The sequence below is a fragment of the Lithobates pipiens genome, unplaced genomic scaffold, assembly GCF_037356315.1.
Source record: "Lithobates pipiens isolate NorthernLeopardFrog02 unplaced genomic scaffold, aLitPip1_a1.2 Scaffold_25, whole genome shotgun sequence".
NCBI lineage: Eukaryota > Metazoa > Chordata > Amphibia > Anura > Ranidae > Lithobates > Lithobates pipiens.
In genome coordinates, this window is record NW_027507787.1 from 56,807,979 (window position 1) to 56,828,748 (window position 20,770).

Here is a 20,770-nt window from a genome sequence, read left to right on the forward strand (position 1 = left end):
CAAACGAGGACTTCTGGTACCTCCTTGTTTGTTTATGTATGCTACAGCTGTCATATTGTCTGAACGGACTTGTAGATGGTGACCCTGTATTGTGGGGTGAAAGGCTAAAACAGCTCTTAGGATCGCTGTTAGCTCCTTCCAATTGGAAGAGAAACATTTCTCTTCCGGGGTCCACTTGTTCTGGACCCAGCTTGAGCCGAGGTGGGCTCCCCAGCCCCAGCTGCTCGCATCCGTTGTCAGTGTTGAAGTGACAGGAAGGACCCAATGAACCCCTTTGTTTAGGTTCTCCCTGTCCTTCCACCACCAGAGGGAGCGTTTTATCTTTGAGGGTATCGATACTTCCTCCTTCAGATCTCTGCCCTTTAATTGTTCCAACAGAAATCCCTGAAGGTCTCTTTGGTGGAACCTGGCCCATTGTACGGCTGGAATGGCTGCCGTCATAAGACCTAAGACCGACATTACTTCCATCACCGTACATTTGGGGCTGCATTGAAGAAAAGATGTTCTCTGCCACAGATTCAAAATCTTTTCTTCCGGCAGTATAATTTTCTGATCTACAGACTTGATCCAGTAACCCAAATACAGGATCTCCTGTGTTGGGGTTGTCTTGGATTTCTCCTGACTGACAATCCACCCTAATCGACTCAGGCTGAGTTGAGTCAACTCCAGATCCTGAGAAAGACGACTCTCCGAGTGTGCTGTTAGGAGCAGGTCGTCTAGATAGGGAATAATTGAGACTGATTGAAGCCTCAGTGGAACTAAAGCCTCTCCGAGAACCTTGGAAAAGATTCTCGGGGAGGATGACAGACCGAAGGGGAGCGCTCTGCACTGAAAGTGGTAAACTTTTGTATCTATCTGCACTGCCATCCGAAGGAATTTCTGGCATTCCTCCCTTATTGGAATATGCAGATAAGCATCCCTTAGATCCAGGGTGGCCATAAATATCTCTTTCTGGAGAAGGTTCTTTATGGAATAAATGGACTCCATCCGAAATCTCTTGTAACGGATGGAGCGATTCAGTGGTCGGAGGTTCATAATTAGTCTGAACTTCCCCGACGGCTTTTTTACCACGAAAATGTGCGAGTAAAAACCGTCTCCTTGTTCCTGAATAGGGACTGGTGTCAATACCTCTTGATCCACCATTTCCCCTATCAGTAAAGGTAAGGCCCTGGCCTTTTCTGAGTGACTTGGGAGCTTTGTCACCAAAAACTTTGAGGGAGGGCTGCTGTGGAATTCCAGCGCATGACCCCTTTTTATTATATTTAAGACAAACTCGTTCGAGGTTGTCTCTTCCCATTGTGGAAGAAACTTGCTTAATCTTCCTCCCACAGGAACCCTGACGTCACTGGGGTTTGGGATCCTGATTGGGGCGGCTAAACAGTATGCCCCCTTTCCCTTTCTGTCCCGACCAATGTTTTTTGGGGGTTGAACTCTTCTCTGATTTAGAGGGTTCCTTAAAGGGACGAAAAAATTTTCTTTGGAAATTTTTCTTTTTTGCGGGAAAGGTTTTCTTTTTATCCGCCGTCCTTTCTAAGGCGGAATCTAATTCAGGCCCGAAGACTAAGTCTCCTGTAAAAGGGACGCTGCACAGGCGGGTTTTAGACGCCGTGTCTCCCCCCCAAGTTTTCATCCATACTGACCTCCTTGCTGCCACTGAAAGTGCTGCTGACTTAGCCGTAAATTTTACGGAGTCCGTGGAGGCGTCAGAGATGAAACTGGTGGCCTTAAAAAGCATAGGGAAGGATTTCAGAAGCTCCCACCTAGGAGTGCCTGCTTTTAAATGTTCCTGTAGTTGTGACAACCAGAACTCCAGGTTTCTAGCTACACAAGAAGTGGCTAGAGCTGGTTTTAAGCCTGCCATAGAGGCATCCCAGGCCCTCTTTAAGACAATGTCTGTTCTCCTGTCCATGGGATCTTTCAGGTGCTCCATATCCTCAAAGGCCAGATCAGCCTGCTTTGAGACTTTGGACAGAGGGGCGTCTAGTTTAGGATTTTTATTCCAGACCGCCTCTGGGCTCTCATCAAAAGGGAACCTTCTCTTAAGGGATTTAGGAAAGAAAATCTTTTTATCTGGTTCAGACCACTCCTTAAGGACAAGGTCAGAAAGCACCTTATGTATAGGGAAAACCCTTGCTTTCTTTTTCCCCAGAACCTCATACATTTGATCATGTCTGGATAACTGAGTTTCTTCCTCCTCAATTTCCAGTGTATCATAGATAGCACCCATTAGCTCATCAACTTCCTCAAGAGACAATCTATACTTTGAGGCTTTAGATGTTGTTTGCTCCTCTTCCTGATCAGAGTCTGTGTCAGAGGAATCGGGGCTAATCAACGTGGGGCTAGGCTCCTTGACCATACGGGGCACCCCTGAACTGGGTGTTGTAAGGCATGGTGAGGAGGAGATTGCAGTTGTTTTACTTGTGGAGGCAGCTGACCCTACGTCAGTGATTAACTCCCAGAGGGATTTAAAGGTCGACGCCATTTCCTCTTTAAAGGAGCCCAAAAATTTTGCTAAGGGGGAATCTGCCTCAGATTTAAGCAAGCTTGCAATGCATTGCTTGCATAGGGCTTTGTTAGAGCCAGAGGACAACCTATTCCCACAATTAGGGCACTTTTTGCGGCCTGCCTTGTCTTCCTTTGGTAGCTCTTTAGCCTGAAAATAAGAAGACAAAGAATTTTTTAGCGTCAGCTCCATGTCCCCCCTTAAAATCACCCAACTGCATACATCCTTAACTGAGTTAACCACCACCGTGGGGCACTACAGAACCCAGCCTACAAACACCACCACTCCACCAGAGTAATAGCATGCCCAGCAGCCTACCTGGGATTGGCTGGTGCCTGTCTCCGCCGGAGTGTCCTGGGGAATAGCCTCCATGGTCCCCCTCTGCCGCTCCGGATCCCGCCGCTAGTCCGGTATTGCTGGACGCTGGTCGGAACTGTACAGGCACAGCGCTGGCTCTCCCTCTCCTCCTTGTACCCTAGAGACCCGGAACCGGAAGTCTCGGCACACAGTGATGACGCGGTTCTGCCGGAAATGACGCTCGGCGTCTCCGACCCCACCGCAACAAGGAGCAGAGATGGAAGGTTCCACTCACTGCTCCTGGGGGAAACCGGCGTCATTCTGCCCCTGGCCACCTCGGCACTGGAAGGAGGAGGGTAACGGGTCTGCTCCGATTCAGCTGGACGGTACCCGAGCCACAAGAAAAAAGGTATGGACCCAAACTGCAGCCAAAAAACAGGACCCGGTCCCTTATGGCTTACAGGTTCTCAGGCAGCCCCTGAGAGGGGCCTCCAGGTTCCTGGCAACATGTTCCTCCGACAGAGGAAACACAAATGACTGGTCAGGGACCTGAGGGACCGCCTTTTGAACTGTGGCAATGTGTTTCCTGTGTCGATGGGAGGAGCTCCATCTCTCAAGGGCTGTCCTGGAAGAACACTTGGGAAATAGAGGCTTTAGGGGGCACATTTACATAACGAAGACAGGTTATGGATAAATAAATTAGAACAAGGTGGGATATAGCAATGTTACAGAAAGAGGGCTTCAACCCCAGACGTTTGAGGTGGGATGTGCGCCCCAATGACGGTAATGATAAACAGGCCACAACAAGAGTGGTTTCATTTTTTAACCATTGTGAAATAAAACTTGAGTTATTGATGGAGAGGAGGAAGAAAAAAATATTTAGATTAGAAAATGACAGGAGTTTAAGGAAATGTTGACCTAATAAAAAAAAATGACCTGAGTACAAAGATTTATCCAAGAAGCTACAAGACTATAATTAAATTGGATACAGAAACTAAAAATGAAATAATATTTGAGAGATAATTTGGATTATCAAAAAACATGGGAATGATGTGAGATTTGATCCAGGAAGGAAAAACAATACAGATGGGTAAGAAGAGGGAGAGAAAAAAAAGTTAATATGCCATATAGGAACATGCCCTTAAGAAATGTTTTGCCCCATTTTAGAATTATAGGAGTGACAAAATTGGTACCCTCTAGGGACCCACCTAATCCCCATACTTGCTCAGACAAGAGCCAAAAGGTCATTGCATATTGCACAGTGAGTAGAATTAAATCTACTGCAGTACATTGCATTACTATTACTATGCACAGAAGCAACTACGTTTCTTACACCTTTCATGAAAACTTGAGAATTGTGGGAACAGCGAGTGAACTATATAGACATAAGCTTATCAACATTTCACGTTCATCTAGATTTCTATTATAGGAGTGGACAGTTACTTGCATGGACTTTGCACAGAATAGGTCTCATTAACAAAGCATGACAAAGATATGATTATCCTCCAACTGGGAATGGGATTTTACATTGTACCCAGGTACATTTGTTCTACACCCCACGTTTTAAAATTATTGCAAACAAATAACTGAACAGCAATACAAAATCCGCAATCACCACCTGATGCATGAAATAAGACATTTAAAATAAATAATGTAAAACCATTCTACAAATAAATGAAAATACTACCTTGTGGTCGTCTGGGTTTGGTTGTTCGGATAGATACAAGACTCCAGATGACTGTAGTGTTGCAATGTTTGCATTATCTATTTCAGATAGATCCTCTTTAGATGTAGTCTGGGAGGAAAATCCAAGTGCACTGTCAGTCATGGGGCTGACAGCAGATGATGTGGCCTCTGAGCTTCCAGCTGAGACAGGGGAGGTAGCATCTGGAGAGGACGCTTCAATGAAAGGAATACCAACTGCAAGAAAATTAGAGATCTGTAAAATTTTCTTACATGGGATCACTTAAATGAACTTACAGGCAAGCAGCTAGTGGCAAATTACCTTACCTGTTAAAAGATTTTCAGTTCTGTTAACCCAGTTTAGTAATCTATACAGATCTGACAGACTGCATACCTAGGACTTAAACCTCTAAAGCAATGAAGCAGTACAACTTGGTCCAGAGCACACAAGCTGACTGGACAATGAAGAAACACAGAGCATAGACTAGTCCTCCTTTCTGCATATTGTGAGTGTTAAATCAACAACACTGCACTGCAGCAAAGCCTGACTGACCCCTAGTGCTGCCCTTCCATGTCACAGTGGAAACATTGACTAATTACAGTAATAGTCAAAACAATACATCTATACCCCTAAGTACTATTTAAAGTGAATTAGCCAAAACAGTCTGGTTTCCCCCCTTTAGGTGGAGAAGGTACAGGTTAGAAAATCTCTGCAATATATTCTTATTTCCATATGGGGATATTCCTTCCTGTCAACCACACAAAGTGACGGGGAAGGTCCCAAATGGCAATTTTCTTTCATATATGTGGAAAACCAAAGGGTGCCGTTCAATGGCAGCTGTCAATTTTTTGGTCATCTCTGAAATAGCAGCGGACAGTACAGTCCTGTGAAAAAAGATTTACACCCATGGAAACAACATGCAAACATAAGATATGGATTCAAATGGGTGGAGCCACTCATTTTACCCGAATTTGTTGAAGAGCCATTAATTAAAGGCTGCTGAGCATCAACTCCAGTCATTGCTTTGGTCAAATGACGAGGTGGACGTGGTGATCGCTTCTGTTTCTTCCATTTTGAGGTTTCACTGGTACCTCCAGCTCTCATCTTCAACTGTTAAGAAAACATATCCCACACGTCAAAGAGGCAGTGTAGAACAATCAGAAAAAGCAAAAAAACTGTCATATTATAAGGTTTATTAGGATTTTATTCTCTTATACCAAAGTTAGAATCAAGAGTTCTATTGGTCACTGTCATATCCATTAAATCTATTCTCAAAACAAAATTGTACACCAATCACCTTGAAGGAGGTTATATCAATGTTAGCCAACTTTAGCAAGTATCACTGACGCAAACTGTACCAAGAGTAAGCGCTACTTCAGGGCGCAGGTTTGGCAGAGACAAACTAAAGAACTGTTCAACGTTACCAAGTTCCAAATGGATAATAGGAAGCAGAAACCTTGCAGCATGTTTACATCCTCATTGATGTGGCTAATGCCACAAATGCATGGAAAGAATTGTGCTAACCACTTCTTGCATCATGACAGCAGCAGTGTGCAATTTCCTTCTATCTGCTCAGCAGGTAGACAATTCCAGCTAGACTTGGGTGACAGTTTCATAGTACATGTATTGCTTATGAGGAAGGACTGCTGCTTTAAGGAGAGAATCTGGTTGATTAGTTATAGATTTAGGATGCAGGTGATGGAAGGGGTGCAGGGGCAGAAAATGATTGTTTTGATAGCTGCAGGTTACCGCTCAGTCTGTAGCTATTGTCATTCAACATGTGCACAAAATACAAGTGGGATATTTTTCAAGACTAGTACAATGTTAATTACCTTATTACCTAGATAGATGGCAAAGGTATCGCTGCAAGTATGGCAATTTTGTCTTTGGTAATATGGCACTTCTGTCTCTATAAAACAAAGCTTTACCGCCTTTGATAAAAAGCCCACAGTAAAATCATGCAACAAATACTTTAGTTGCATGACATTACCCTACAGCATTGCACCTCTCTGCACATAGCAACATGATGTTCTGGCTAATGTTCACAATTGTTCTTTTAACACATAACTGATTATGACTCTTCTGCCTCAGGTAGCATGCTTATGATAATTACACACATTATTATGATTATGATTATGATTATGTGCTACATGATTGTAAGAGCACAGGGAACACTAGAACTGAGGAGTGGTAACCAGTAACCAGTAAGAAGCCTCTCATGTGACCATCCTGCAGGATGACTTGGGAAAAGTGGTAAATCATCCAGTGCCATAAGAAAGCTGAACGTTGTAATTTCCTACCCCACACTTTATCCATAAAGATCGTACAGCGCTCTGGATGTCAAACATTATCTGACCATCTGAAAGCCCTTTTTGGGTATTACCAGGGAGTCATTGCTAGCACTTTTATTAATGAGAAGTTACATTCATTCATTGATGCAAACTTGTATGTTTGGATCCATGCATGGACCATGCTCTCTGTGCTACAGTTGTACGTCTCCTTCACACCTGTATTTTCACGAGTGCACAAAAGTGGTTATTATTTAAAAAGATACATATCAAAGAAAGACAATTTACTGTAATATGCCATACACCCTGTGCTTAAAAAAATCCTAGCATTGTGAAAACTACCCAGAATGCACGACGGCCACCTGATAAGGGAGCCATGCCATTTACTTTAAAAGGAGAAGTACAGCCAAAGCTTGTTTGCCTGTATTTGTTCTGTTGCTCATAGAAGTTCAATCAGTTTTGCACTCCCGTGACCCGTTTTCAGCCGTCAGCAGGCTAAAGACCGCCGTTGGCTGACGTCACAGTTGTTTCAGGCTGGGGAAAGATCACGACCATACGGGAGACTGCTGGGAGACTGAGCCAGCCGCTCTACCCCCTCCCTAGCCCGACACGCCAGTGAGCACTGGAGGGGCAGAGCAGAGAGCGAGGACCGACAGTCACTGCTCTCTGCTCAAAAAGGCAGAGAGAACTGAGCGATCAGTGGTGTTTGATTGCTCATAGCTGGTAGGGAATCTATGCCGGATCCACCTAGGCAATTATGAGGAAAAGGAAAAAAAAAAGAAAAAAGAAAAATACATACACACACACACACATATAATATATATATATATAATATATATCTTAATAATTAACTTCCACATACATGTGATAACCAGGGAACATAGCTGATTATATTTCTCATGTATTAGTAATCTATAGATCACATTTTTATTGGCCATTATTTACTGAAAGGAAAGAAAAAAAGAAATCGCTAGATACTAGGGAACATTTAGAAATGTTAACTGTGCCCAAGCAGTGCCTTGAAGAAAATATAGTCTTTGTCTTGAATTTCTCCTGAAAAATAGCTGCACACTTTCTAGTATGAAAGTGTGTGCCTAGGCACTCCTGTGCCTACAGTTTAGAAGTTGTACATTTGCAGTGTGAAATCAAATGCACAGCAGTCTATGACGGCTAGGATAATTTGGAGGGAGAGTAGTGATGTCACTGTTGTGCAGTTTACTGTGCACCTTGCTGGAGGCTTCGTCCAACATGAGACAAAGTCTCGTCTCAACCGGGATGGCCGTCTCTGCACAGAGATATAGTGTAGCACAAGGCATGGTAAATCAGTGCTGGGTAAAACATTAACAGGGAAACCATATGCAATATTGGCAACTAGTCCTTTGCCCTCTTACTTGCCTTTTTAAAAAAGGTACATTTTCCAGAGTTCAATCCCTCTTAAAGCGGGAGTCCGCCGGGACTCCGCGTTTTTTTTTTTTTTTAAAAGCCAGCAGCTACAAATACTGCAGCTGCTGACTTTTAAAATAGTGACACTTACCTGTCCAGCGCGCCCGCGATGTCGGCACCCGAAGCCGATCTCTAGATCGTCTCTCGGGTGCTGCCGCCGCCATCTTGGGTATGGGAATCAGGAAATGGAGCCTTTCGGCTTCATTTCCCGGTTCCCTACTGCGCATGCGCGAGTTGCGCTGCGCAATAAGGACGGTCCCGCTGCCTCTGGGATCTGTGTGTTTCCCAGCAGGCAGCGGGGCACTTGCGGAACGGGGCGGGCACTTGCGGAAAGGGGCGTAATCTACGCCCCTTTCCGCAGAGAGCTATCCCGGAAGTGGGTGCAGATACCTGTACTGTACAGGTATCTGCACACCCCTCCCCCCTGAAAGGTGCCAATTGTGGCCCCGGAGGGGGGGAGGGTTCCGATGAGCAGAAGGTCCACTTTAGGGTGGACCTCCGCTTTAATATGTATGAGTATTTTCAAGGGCCATCACCTTCCCCAATTGAATTCTCATTCTTTTTAGACAATGATCCTATTTCACAACTTGCCCAGGTCCAGACCGTGTCACACAGGCCACTGCTCCAGCATTTTATCTTCCATATTACAACCCAATACTTCAAAAACTGTGCCCCTGTGCTTTTTTCAATCGGAATCAACGTGCATGCATCAAGTAAAACTGTATATCTAAGAGAAAAGTAACTCAGAGTACAGAGCTGGAGTATGGAGACGAGAAAAGTGAAGCTTTTGCCTGCAAAGTATAGTATAGCCAAGAGAAAAGTTGGGTAATGTGAAGTAATGTGCAAGAGAGATTAGGATGACAAGGGAAGGGGAGGTTAAGACTCCTACACTTACACGTTAAAACTAGAAAAACACTGAAAAAAAAAAAAAAAAAAAGAAGTGTAAAATCATACATTATGTATATTGAGAAACAGGTTTAATTCTCAGTTACGGATTCAAAATAATTAACTGCATCCATTATGTGAAAATATCAGGATACACTTTTTTACTGCAGATATGAAACCGTTATACATTAATATATAAACAACATGACAAAATAAACAACGCAGCAAAAAGTGATAAAGAAATTCACAAAGGGGTAGAGAAATTGATATGAGGGAGGGGACACGGAGATTCAGTCCTCCTTACCTGAACCCGTTTGTTTTTCCAAAAGATATTGTAAGCCTCAAGGAAAAATGGCACGAGCCATAATTAGTAATTCAATTAAAGTGCCTACAGCTATACATTTGGATTGCAGACAGGGGACTGGTTGACACATCAAGACGTGAAGGTAAGAGCACAATAACATGCACACTTCAGCTAGGGTCACATGAGAGCTTTTCATAAGCCTGAGATTTTGAGGCTGTAATTCTGTTATACAAGAGAAACTTTTCTCAAAAAGAAGGATGAAAAAGAACACAAGAACAAAAAAACAAAGAAAATGCTGCATGTGGAATAGAGTAGAGGTCTTCTCATTCATACCAATATTCAATGACCATCATAGTTACATGAGGAATATTCATATAGTGAACCCAATATAAACACTGGTGGCATGAAAAGCTCTCCTGTGATCTTGCCTTTTAAATAGGGTGATCCATGGTTCCAAATGTATTTAAATGTTAGCGTTTTAATGTTAAAACATTATTCCAAAGTATACTCATGATAAGCTGACGACAATGCATTGGGATCTAGAACTATCTTAGTTATGTTCATGATCTAGACCATAAGTCATCAAGCCCTTCATTCCCTCTTTAATAACTCTAGATACAGTGCCCTGCAAAAGTATTCACGCCCCTTGGCATTTTTCGCGTTTTGTTTCCTCACAACCTGGAATTAACATTGATTGTTTGAGTATTTGCATCATTTAATTTACAGAACATGCCCACAACTTGGAAGATTTAAAATTTTTTATTGTGAAGCAAACAAATAGGACAAAATAACAGAAAAGGTCAACGTGCATAACTATTCACCCCCCAAAAGTCAATACTTTGTGGAACCCCATTTTGCAGCTATCACAGCTCCAAGTTGCTTTGGATAAGTCTCTATGAGCTTGCCACATCTTACCACTGGGATTTTTCCCATTTCTCCTTGCAAAACTGCCCACAGAGTGGTACAGGTTTTGCTCAAGAAAATCCCCGTATTTAGCACCATCCATCTTTCCCTCAACTCTGACCAGTTTCCCAGTCCCGACTGCTGAAAAACATCCCCACAGCATGATGCTGCCCCCACCATGTTTCACTGTGGGGATGGTGTTCCTTGGGTGATGTGATGTGTTGGCTTTGCCCCGGACATAGCGTTTTCTTTGATGGCCAATAGTAAAATTTTTGTATCAGACCAGAGCACCTTCCTCCATATATTTTGTGCGTCTCCCACATGCCTTTTCGCAAACTGAAAACGTGCCGTTTTGTTTTTTTGCTGAAAGTAATGGCTTTCTTCTAGAACTCTACCATAAAGCTCAACTCTATGGAGCGTACAGCTTATTGTCGTCCTATTTACTGATACTCCAGTCTCTGCTGTGGAACTCTGCAGCTCCTCCAAGGTTACCTTAGGTCTCTGTGCTGCCTCTCTGATTAATGCCCACCTTGCTGGATCCATGAGTTTTGATGTGCGGCTGTCCCTTGTGCAGCAGGTTTGCTGTTGTGCCATGTTGTTTCCATTTGGTTATGATAGATTTGATGGTGCCCTTATGGGTCATCATAGATTTGGATATTTTTTTATATACCCTAAACCCGACTTGTACTTCTCAACATCATTGTCCCTTAGTCTTCATGGCAGTGTTTGGTTAGTGGTGCCTCTTACTTAAGCGTCGCAGCCTCTGCGGCCTTTTAAAAAGGTATGTGTAATGACAGATCATGTGGACACTTAGATTGCACACAGGTGGACATCATTTCACTAATTATGTGACTTCTGAAGGAAATTGGTTGCGCCAAAGCTTTTTATGGGCTTCATAACAAAAGGGGGTGAATACATACGGACATGCCAATTATCAGTTTTTTTATTTCTGAAAAATAGTTTTATGTATATATTTTTCAAATTTTACTTCACCAACTTAGACTATTGTGTTCTGATCCATCACATATAATTCAGATTAAAAAAAACATTGAACTAAAAGGCTGTAATGTAACAAAATAAGTAAAAAGCCAAGGGGGGTGAATTTAGAAAAAAATACCATATCGGAGGCTGAAAACACTACCAGGTACAAAGCATTAACATATTTGCTAAAGTAAGCCCCTGTACACAAGGTCGGAGATTCTGCCAACCAAATCCGTCGGATTTTGTTCGTCGGATTTAGTCCGACGGATTGTGTGAGAAACTGTTGCATACACACGGTCGGACTAAGTTGTCGAAAAATCTGATCTTTCAGAACGAGATGACGTAATTTCGTTACGATGGGACTACATTCAGGCTAGTAGCCAATAGCTTTGATGTAGGAATTTGATCTGAGCATGCGTGGCACTTGGTCCGATCAAAATTCACTACACATGATCGGAGTATGTCCGATCGAACCAGTTGGTCTGGAAATATTTCCAACATGTTGGAAAATTGGGTCTGACGGATATTCGGACGGAATCAGTCCGATGCATACCACACACAGTCGGATTATCCGACGACACGGTCCGATAGGACACATTCCGACAGATTCTCCAACCGTGTGTACAAGGGCTAAGACTTTTTGGGCTTAATCGGTTTTGTTGAATTGGATCATGATTAACTGGGTGTTGCTCCTATATAAAAGCTATAAAAAAAGATTACATAAGGACAATAGTTCATACATGCGAGGCACTGCCCTTGTTTCCTAAATGAAGGTTTTGGGGTATAGCTGGTAAAGTAGATCTACATGTATATGACAACTTTAAACTAGGGTGAATAACCAAAGAGTCACCTTTACTGCTGTAAAACTTTTCAAAACTCGCATCGCTCACAAAAAGGTCACGTCTCTGTTGAAGTGGAAAATTATCCGGTTTGAATTTTTATGCCTCCTTAAGAGAACATAAGACCAAATGTCTATGCTTTTGGGTAGGCATTTAGCACTAGGGGGAACCTGAAAAGATAAGTAACTCAGCTCTACTATTTCTCTGTATTTGTCCTCATTTGAGTTTAGGCCTATTTTAAGCACTGTTTGTTGTTAAACTGTGCATATTTCACTGTAAAGACTCCAAAATAATTTGGTTTATTGTAAATGCTTTCAAATGCTCAACAGTTAGACCTGTCCTATCCAACACTTTCACGTGCTATCTTTGCTCTGTTGCCAGAATAACAAGCAAACAGCATCAAGGCACACAAGGTTAAAGTAGTTCTTAAACATGACACTTCTATTTACAGGAACAGTCTAACAAACATGTTGTCTGCCTCCTCAACCCCTTAACTGCCTTTGATTATCTAAATACCTCTCATGTCAATATAATAGGTTTTAAAGGGCTGATTTTACTTCCGATGAACTGATATGTAGAATGATTAGAGGGGAAAAGGAGTCAAATACAGACTTAAAGAGTGCCTGTAATGAGAAAAGATTTAAACCTAATAAAGTGTTAGTTCACCAATACAGAAAATCTTACCCCCTCCCCACCCCTCTGCCCCCACTGTATTAATCTCATGCGATCATGAGCTGTCAAGGCTCCCCACAAGCTGCTCCACTGGTTTGTGGATTTGAGAGCCCAGCTGCTTTACGTTCTCTCCATCCAGCTCTGCCAGTACAGACCAGATGGATTCTGATTGGTCAGCGCCAGCCATGCAATTGTGCTGACCAATTAGAATCTGTCTGGTACGCGCTGGACAGAGTGAAAAGAAAGCAGTAGGGATTTCAAATCCCTGAACTGGTGGAGCTGCAGGTGTCTTGACAGCTCAGGATCATGTAAAGTTAAGTACAGTGGGGGGAGGGAGGGGATATGGTGTTAGGTCAGCTTTACAGAGAAGAACACTTTAAGCAACCTAAAACATCGTCAAGTCAAGGATTGTATGCATCACATACCTGGGTTTAGGAGATTCCCAGTGCACAACGTTTTTCTGACAAGATAAATGCATGCACCTTTGGTTATAATTCTAGGGGTTAATCGGTTCATATGTATATACCGTATTTATCGGCATATAATACCCACAGGTGTATAACAGGCACATTCATTTTAAGAGGGAAGGTTCAGGAAAAAAAATAAAATACGTACATTTTCAATAAGGAACTTTGAAAATCTGCAGCCTCACCATTGCCATCAATGCAGCCTGATCAATGCCCATCTGCAGCCTCATCAGTCCACATCAATGCAGCCTAGAGGGGACAGGGAGGGGGGCAGGACGAGCAACAGATTACATACAGGGAGAATCTCCTATGATAGACAGAACAGTGGTCCAATGGCGACCCAGGAGACAGGACTTCCTATTAGAGGTCGCCAAGTTAACAGGAGCTTCTCACTGTATGTAACCTGATGGCGCTCGTCCCGCCCCCTCCTTGTTCCCTCTGATGCATGCAAAAATTGAAGTATTGTTGTATAACACGCACACACTATTTGCACCATTTGTCAAGTTCACGTAAAATAACCAACGTGAAGATTTAAAAACACAAAGTCTCTGTTACATAAAAGAGCACAGCAATAAAGCACAATAAATTTGGAATGCTACCATTTTTTTCTTGTTTAATTTGTGTTTATTAGAGAATAAAGCATAAGAAAACAGTGACATACAGTGTAATGTCAGCAATATACCATACATAGTGAGTAACATCAGGGTTACAAAAGATACATATGACGGAACATGTAACTATAACTCGCTAACCCCACACTTCAACTAGGGAGCTTCTGAGTACCAGCGAAGCACACCCAATATGTATAACAGAAGTGTTCTCCGACCCAAGTAATTGGGTAGTAGTTTTACAATCCTGCAACCCTTGATGGACCAACCAACGTGTTTTAAACCAAGTCACTGAAGAAAAAGAAAAGACGAAAGAAAGAAAAGAAGACAAAGAGAGAGTATAGTCAAAGAGAGTAAAGAGAGGGGGGATGAAGAAAGAGAAAAAAGAAAAAAAGGGAAAGGGGGGGGTGACAGGGGGGGGGGAAGAGAAGAAGAGGGGAGCTGCCCGGTCCTGTCTCGAACCAGAAAATAAGTAACACATACAAGAAAATAAAAAAATAAAGAAAGAATTACATCAAAACCTAAGGGTTCACCCAGGTTGCGCCATTATTTGCACATAATCTGATGTGTACTTAAAGGCTACCCAGCAGGTCCAAATCCGTTTCCCCAAGTCTGCTTTTCCTCGGAGGGAGTAGGTAAGATCTTCCAGATGATACGTACGATCCACCTCCAGCAGCCATTGGCGTAGGGATGGGATCGTGGATTGCTTCCACTGACGTGGAATAAGCGCTTTTGCAGCGTTAAGCAAGTGAGGGGTCACAGACTTCTTATAGGACCCTGCTGGGGAGCCTGTGCAGTGAAATAGTATTACCCAGGGATCATTCGGAACCTCATACCCTAAAATAACCTTCAGCCAGTGTAAAACTGTTACCCAATACGGTCTGATCAGGGGACAAAACCACCAGATATGGGCGTGAGAGGCACATTCCCCACAACCTCTCCAACAGAGAGGTGACGTTTGCGGGAAGAGTTTATGCAGGACAACCGGGGTATAATGCCATCTCGTTAACAACTTATAGTTCACTTCTGCAGTCCTTGAAGCCGTAGAAGACAAGTGGGCCATGGACAAGATAGTGAATTTTTGTGCCTCCGAGATCGTGCTGTGCAAATCGTGCTCCCAATTGGCCAAAAAGGTGGGGATACCAGTAGTCGACAGAAGCTGTAAGGTGTGGTAAAAAAAGGACAAGGGTCGCTCCACCGGTTGGTCTTCTAGAAAAGCAGATTCAATGGGAGTTAAATCCGAAAGAGAGCGAAGAGGTTTCGGGAGGGAATGAACAAAATCCACTAGTTGTCTGTAAGTCCATTGATCCATAAGAGTCGCCCGCGCAGAGGGTATCAGTTGCGGCAAGGGTAAAATACCCGCATGGTTGGCAACATGGTGCAAAAGGGGTGAATCCGCCAGCTGCCAGGAATAGATTCTGGGGTCAATATTTCCCGGAGGGAAGTAGTTATGGCCGGTCAAAGGCATGATGGGGGAGTTAAAGAGCCACCCGTGTTTTCTACAGAGCAAGTCCCAATTCCGGAGAGTAGAGTGGGTCAGAGTGGAGGTATTGGGAGCCACCGACCTATATTTCTGGGGAATCCAGACTAGAGTGTATAAGTCAGTGCCGCTGAGTGCATGGTCGAGAGCAACCCACAGTTTTGAGTTTTTATGAAATTTCCAATCTGAAATCCTGCATAAGACAGTAGCCATATAATACAGTTTAACATTTGGCAGAGCCAAACCCCCCAGCCGCTTGGGCCTATATAAAAGGGCTCTGGACAACCTCGGACGCCTTCTGCTTCACACGTACTGACCAATCAGAGACTCCAAGAGCACGAAAAAACTCGCCGGGATACCCACAGGGACCATCTGGAAGAGGAACAACACCCTGGGCAGGACATTCATTTTAACCACTTTCAGACCGGACCATTTTGCTGGTAAATGACCAGAGGTCTTTTTACACTTTGGCACTGCGCTGCTTTAACTGGTAATTGCGCGGTCATGCAATGTTGTACCCAAACAAAATTTGCGTCCTTTTCTTCCCACAAATAGAGCTTTCTTTTGATGGTATTTGATTGCCTCTGCGATTTTTATTTTTTGCGATATAAACGTAAAAAGACCGCAAATTTTGAAAAAAAATATGATATTTTCTACTTTTTGTTATTAGAAAAATCCAATAAACTCAATTTTAGTCATACATTTAGGCCAAAATGTATTCAGCCACATGTCTTTGGTAAAAAAAAAGTCAATAATTGTATATTTATTGGTTTGCGCAAAAGTTGTCACATCTACAAACTAAGGTACGTTTTCTGGAATTTACGCAGCTTTTAGTTTACGACTGCCTATCTCATTTCTTGAGGTGCTAAAATGGCAGGGCAGTACAAAACCCCCCCAAATGACCCCATTTTGGAAAGTAGACCCCCTAAGGAAATTGATAAGAGGCATGTTGAGCCCATTGAATATTTTATTTTTTTGCCTCAAGCGATTGAATAATGACAAAAAAAATTTCTTTTTTTTTTTTTTTTTACACAAAGTTGTCACTAAATGATATATTGCTCACACATGCTATGGGCGTATGTGAAATGACACCCCAAAATAAATTCTGCTGCTTCTCCTGAGTACGGGGATACCACATATGTGGGACTTTTTGGGAGCCTAGCCGCGTACGGGGCCCCGAAAACCAAGCACCGCCTTCAGGCTTTCTAAGGGCGTAAATTTTTGAGTTCACTTCTCACTACCTATTACAGTTTTGAAGGCCATAAAATGCCAAGATGGCACAAAACCCCCACAAATGACCCCATTTTAGAAAGTAGACACCCCAAGCTATTTGCTGAGAGGCATGTTGAGTTCATGGAATATTTTATATTTTGCCACAAGTTGCGGGAAAATTACAAACTTTTTTTTTTTTTTTTTTTTTTTCACAAAGTTGTCACTAAATGATATATTGCTCACACATGCCATGGGCATATGTGAAATGACACCCCAAAATAAATTCTGCTGCTTCTCCTGAGTACGGGGATACCACATATGTGGCACTTTTTGGGAGCCTAGCCGCGTACGGGGCCCCGAAAACCAAGCACCGCCTTCAGGCTTTCTAAGGGCGTAAATTTTTGAGTTCACTTCTCACTACCTATTACAGTTTTGAAGGCCATAAAATGCCAAGATGGCACAAAACCCCCACAAATGACCCCATTTTAGAAAGTAGACACCCCAAGCTATTTGCTGAGAGGCATGTTGAGTCCATGGAATATTTTATATTTTGCCACAAGTTGCGGGAAAATTACAAACTTTTTTTTTTTTTTCACAAAGTTGTCACTAAATGATATATTGCTCACGCATGCCATGGGCATATGTGAAATGACACCCCAAAATAAATTCTGCTGCTTCTCCTGAGTACGGGGATACCACATATGTGGGACTTTTTGGGAGCCTAGCCGCGTACGGGGCCCCGAAAACCAAGCACCGCCTTCAGGCTTTCTAAGGGCGTTACAGTTTTGAAGGCCATAAAATGCCAAGATGGCACAAACCCCCCCCAAATGACCCCATTTTGGAAAGTAGACACCCCTAAATTTAGGGGTACACTAGTGAGACTAGGTAATAAATGGCGGGTGCCCTGAAACTATAAAAAAATAACTAACCAACCAGCGTCACCTGTAACAGTTATATGGTGATCACTGGTGAAAGGGTTAACTAGGGGCAATCAGGGGGCTTTATGCGGTAGTATATGGGGGTCCCTGGCGCTATAAAAAGCTGCGGCGAACCTAAATACCTACCTGCCTAACTAGCGTCACCTGTGACACTAATACAGCGATCAGAAAAACGATCGCTTATTAGGCTGGGTTCACACTGGAGCGATGCGGGAACGCCACGAATGCGCGGCGGGTTCCCGCATCGCATGCCTCTCGGCGGCAGTTCACACTGCCCTATGCGAACTGCTGGGAGTGTCAGTGAAATGTTACTGACACCCCCAGATCAGTTCGCATATCGCAGTGCGATCTGCAAACTCGGATCGCATGGTGTGAACACCCATGCGATCCGATTCTGCTGCGGGCCAAAAAAAGGGTCCCGTGCGAATTTGCGGCGGGTGTGGCGGGTGCGGCGGGTGCGGCGAATGGCTGAACTCGAATCGCACAGAGATCGGATGTGATTTGCACTGCAGTGCGGTGCGAATCACATTCGTTCTCATAAACCGCTGCAATGTGAACCCAGCCTTAGTGACACTGGCGACGGGGGGTGATCACGGGGTTAAACCTTTATTGGGGGGGTTAGGGGGGTACATTAGAACTAAAGGGGGCTAACTCTAACTGCCCTAACAGTTATTACAGTCACAAATGACACCAATCCAAAAAAAAAATAAAAAATGACATTGGTGTCACTGACTGGGGGGCAGGGGTAATTGGGGGGGTGATCGGGGGGTAAAGGGGGGGTGTGAGTGTGCCTGGCATGTTCTACTGTGTGTGTAGAGTGTTGGTGCAACTCACCGATCCGCTCTCCTCCGTGTCGGAACGAAAAATACCGACACGGAGGAGAGAATACATCACTTCCTCTCCTGTGTTTACATTACAGGAGAGGAAGTGATGTCACGGGGGATTTCCATTCGTCCAGAGCGATCGCGAGGGGGTGGCCATGAATGAATGGCCGCCCCCTCATCCCGGATCGCTCTCGAAGGAATGCCGACCGCCGCAGGCACCGGGGGGGGGGGCCCGATCGGGCCCCCCACCCGCGGGCAGGCAGGGACTTATATATACACCCATATGCCTGCCCGTGCCATTCTGCCGACGTATATCGTCGTGCGGCGGTCGGCAAGTGGTTAATCACTCCAATCTTACCTAGCCATGAATGAGCAACCTGTGACCAGCGACGTAGATCAGATCTAATGGCGTTAATAAGGGGAATGTAATTAGCACTAAAGAGGGCTTGGGGGTAAGGTAAATACCTAAGTACTTCATTTTGTGGGCTTGCCATGTAAATGGGAAGGAAGCTTGGAGACGACAAACCTCCTCCACCGGGACGGTGACATTTAAAATTTCCGATTTGGACATGTTGATTTTAAAATTGGATATAAGGCCGAACTGTGAGAAGGCAGACATCAAATTGGGGAGGGTAATCATGGGTTGTTGGACATAAAACAGGATGTCATCGGCATAGGCCGCATATTTGTGTTCGGTAGCTGCAACAGTGATCCCATGAATGTTCGGGTTATTTTTAATTGTGGAGAGGAAGGGTTCTAAAGAGATGGCGAAGAGTAGCGGGGAGAGGGGGCACCCCTGACGCGTACCATTATATAGCGTAAACGAGTCGCTTAAGGAGCCATTAACCCGGATTTGAGCCGTTGGGGACTGATATAAAGCCGCGATATGGGACAAGAGAGTCCGCCCGACTCCCAGATGAGATAGGGTAGCCATCAGATACTCCCAGTCCACCCTGTCAAACGCTTTTTCAGCATCCGTGGAAAGTAACAGGGTGGACTGGGAGGTCTTCCGCACATAGTCCATCAATGAGAAAGTGCGAAGGGCATTGTCACGTGCCTCCCTACCCGGAATAAACCCAGTCTGCGCATTAGAAACCCAGCGCGGGAGGAGAGGGAGTAACCGATTCGCGAGAACTTTAGCGTATAATTTAGCATCTAAGTTCAGGAGGGATATTGGGCGATAGCTCCCGCATAGGCTAGGATCTTTCTCCGGCTTAGGAAGCACAGAGATATGTGCGTGCAAAGTTTCAGGGCGAAAAGACCCCCCCCTCGATATCGTGTTCGCATAGGAGGCAAGGCGGGGCAGCAAGGTCCCTGCAAAGGTTTTATAATACAAGGCCGTAAAGCCATCCGGACCAGGGGCCTTGCCACTCGCCATAGCCCTCAGTGCCACACTGAACTCTTGGACCGAGAGTTCCCCATCCAAAGAGTCAAGGACCGCCGGGTCCAGCCTGGGCAAATCCGCCTGCTGTAAATACTCCCGGATTAAAGACTTTTTAGCCTCCACATCCGGCACCGCTGAGGGGACTCGGTATAGATCTTGATAAAATGCCTGGAATTCTTTGGCAATTCCGGAGGTCTCATACGTAAGTGTATCAGAAGGTGTTTTAATTTTTTCAATATACGTCCTAGTCTTAGTCAGACGTAGGGAGCGCGCCAGTAGCCTCCCCGGCTTGTTACCCCACTCGTGATAAGTTTGGGACACTCTACGGGCTTCTCGCTTCCATTGCTCATGGAATAAAACCTTCAATTCCTCCCTTTTCTCCGTTAGTAAGTGAAGGGTAGCTTGCGCCAGGCTGGCCTTATGTTGGGATTCAAGAGAAGCAATGTCCGACAGTAGCTTAGTCTGTCGCAATACCGCTTCCCTTTTCCTCCTAGCCCCTAACTCCATAAACTTACCCCGTATATGGGCCTTATGGGCTTCCCAAAGTGTTCCCGGGAAATGTCCGGTTGGGCATTATCGAGAAAATATTGGGTGAGTTCATCCCGCATAGATATGATGTCTGCCTCCTCACTAATCAGACTCTCATTCAACTTCCAGTTGGTAGCTTTATGGGGCAGTGAAGAAATATTAAGGGTAAGTAAAATAGGGGCATGGTCAGACAGGGGCGAAGATGCGATACTGGAATTTGCCAAGAGAGAAAGATGGTGATGGTCAAGGAAGAAATAGTCAATCCTGGAGTAAGATTGGTGAACACTCGAGAAATATGAGTAGTCCCTCGCCCTCGGATGCATTGTCCTCCAAACCTCAATTAACTGAGCGTCAAAGAGGCGTTTACGTATAAACGCCAGGCTTTTATATGAAACCGAGGACCTCCCCAGGGAGGTATCAAGCACGGGTTCTAACGGAGTATTAAAGTCCCCGGCTAGGACAACGCATCCGCTAGCAAAGTCCCTCAGCCTTCTCAGCGTCGCGGCTATAAAGGTGGCCTGGTCACGGTT

General features: G+C 44.3%; 1 protein-coding gene across 12 annotated transcripts in view; it reads right to left on the reverse strand.

The window, feature by feature from the left end:
• GBF1 (golgi brefeldin A resistant guanine nucleotide exchange factor 1) overlaps positions 1 to 20,770 on the reverse strand; it is a 323,893-nt gene that overhangs the window by 124,548 nt on the left and 178,575 nt on the right. For 8 of the 12 annotated variants that reach the window (XM_077454491.1, XM_077454488.1, XM_077454497.1 and 5 more), the window contains 2 exons: positions 5,450 to 5,594; positions 4,488 to 4,720 (listed from right to left, as the gene is read on the reverse strand). In XM_077454491.1, coding sequence (XP_077310617.1) covers positions 4,488 to 4,720; positions 5,450 to 5,594 — 378 coding nt within the window. Of the gene's footprint in view, positions 1 to 4,487; positions 4,721 to 5,449; positions 5,595 to 9,404; positions 9,441 to 20,770 lie in introns of all 12 variants that reach the window. The other 4 variants (XM_077454487.1, XM_077454489.1, XM_077454486.1 and 1 more) reach the window with 1 other exon arrangement.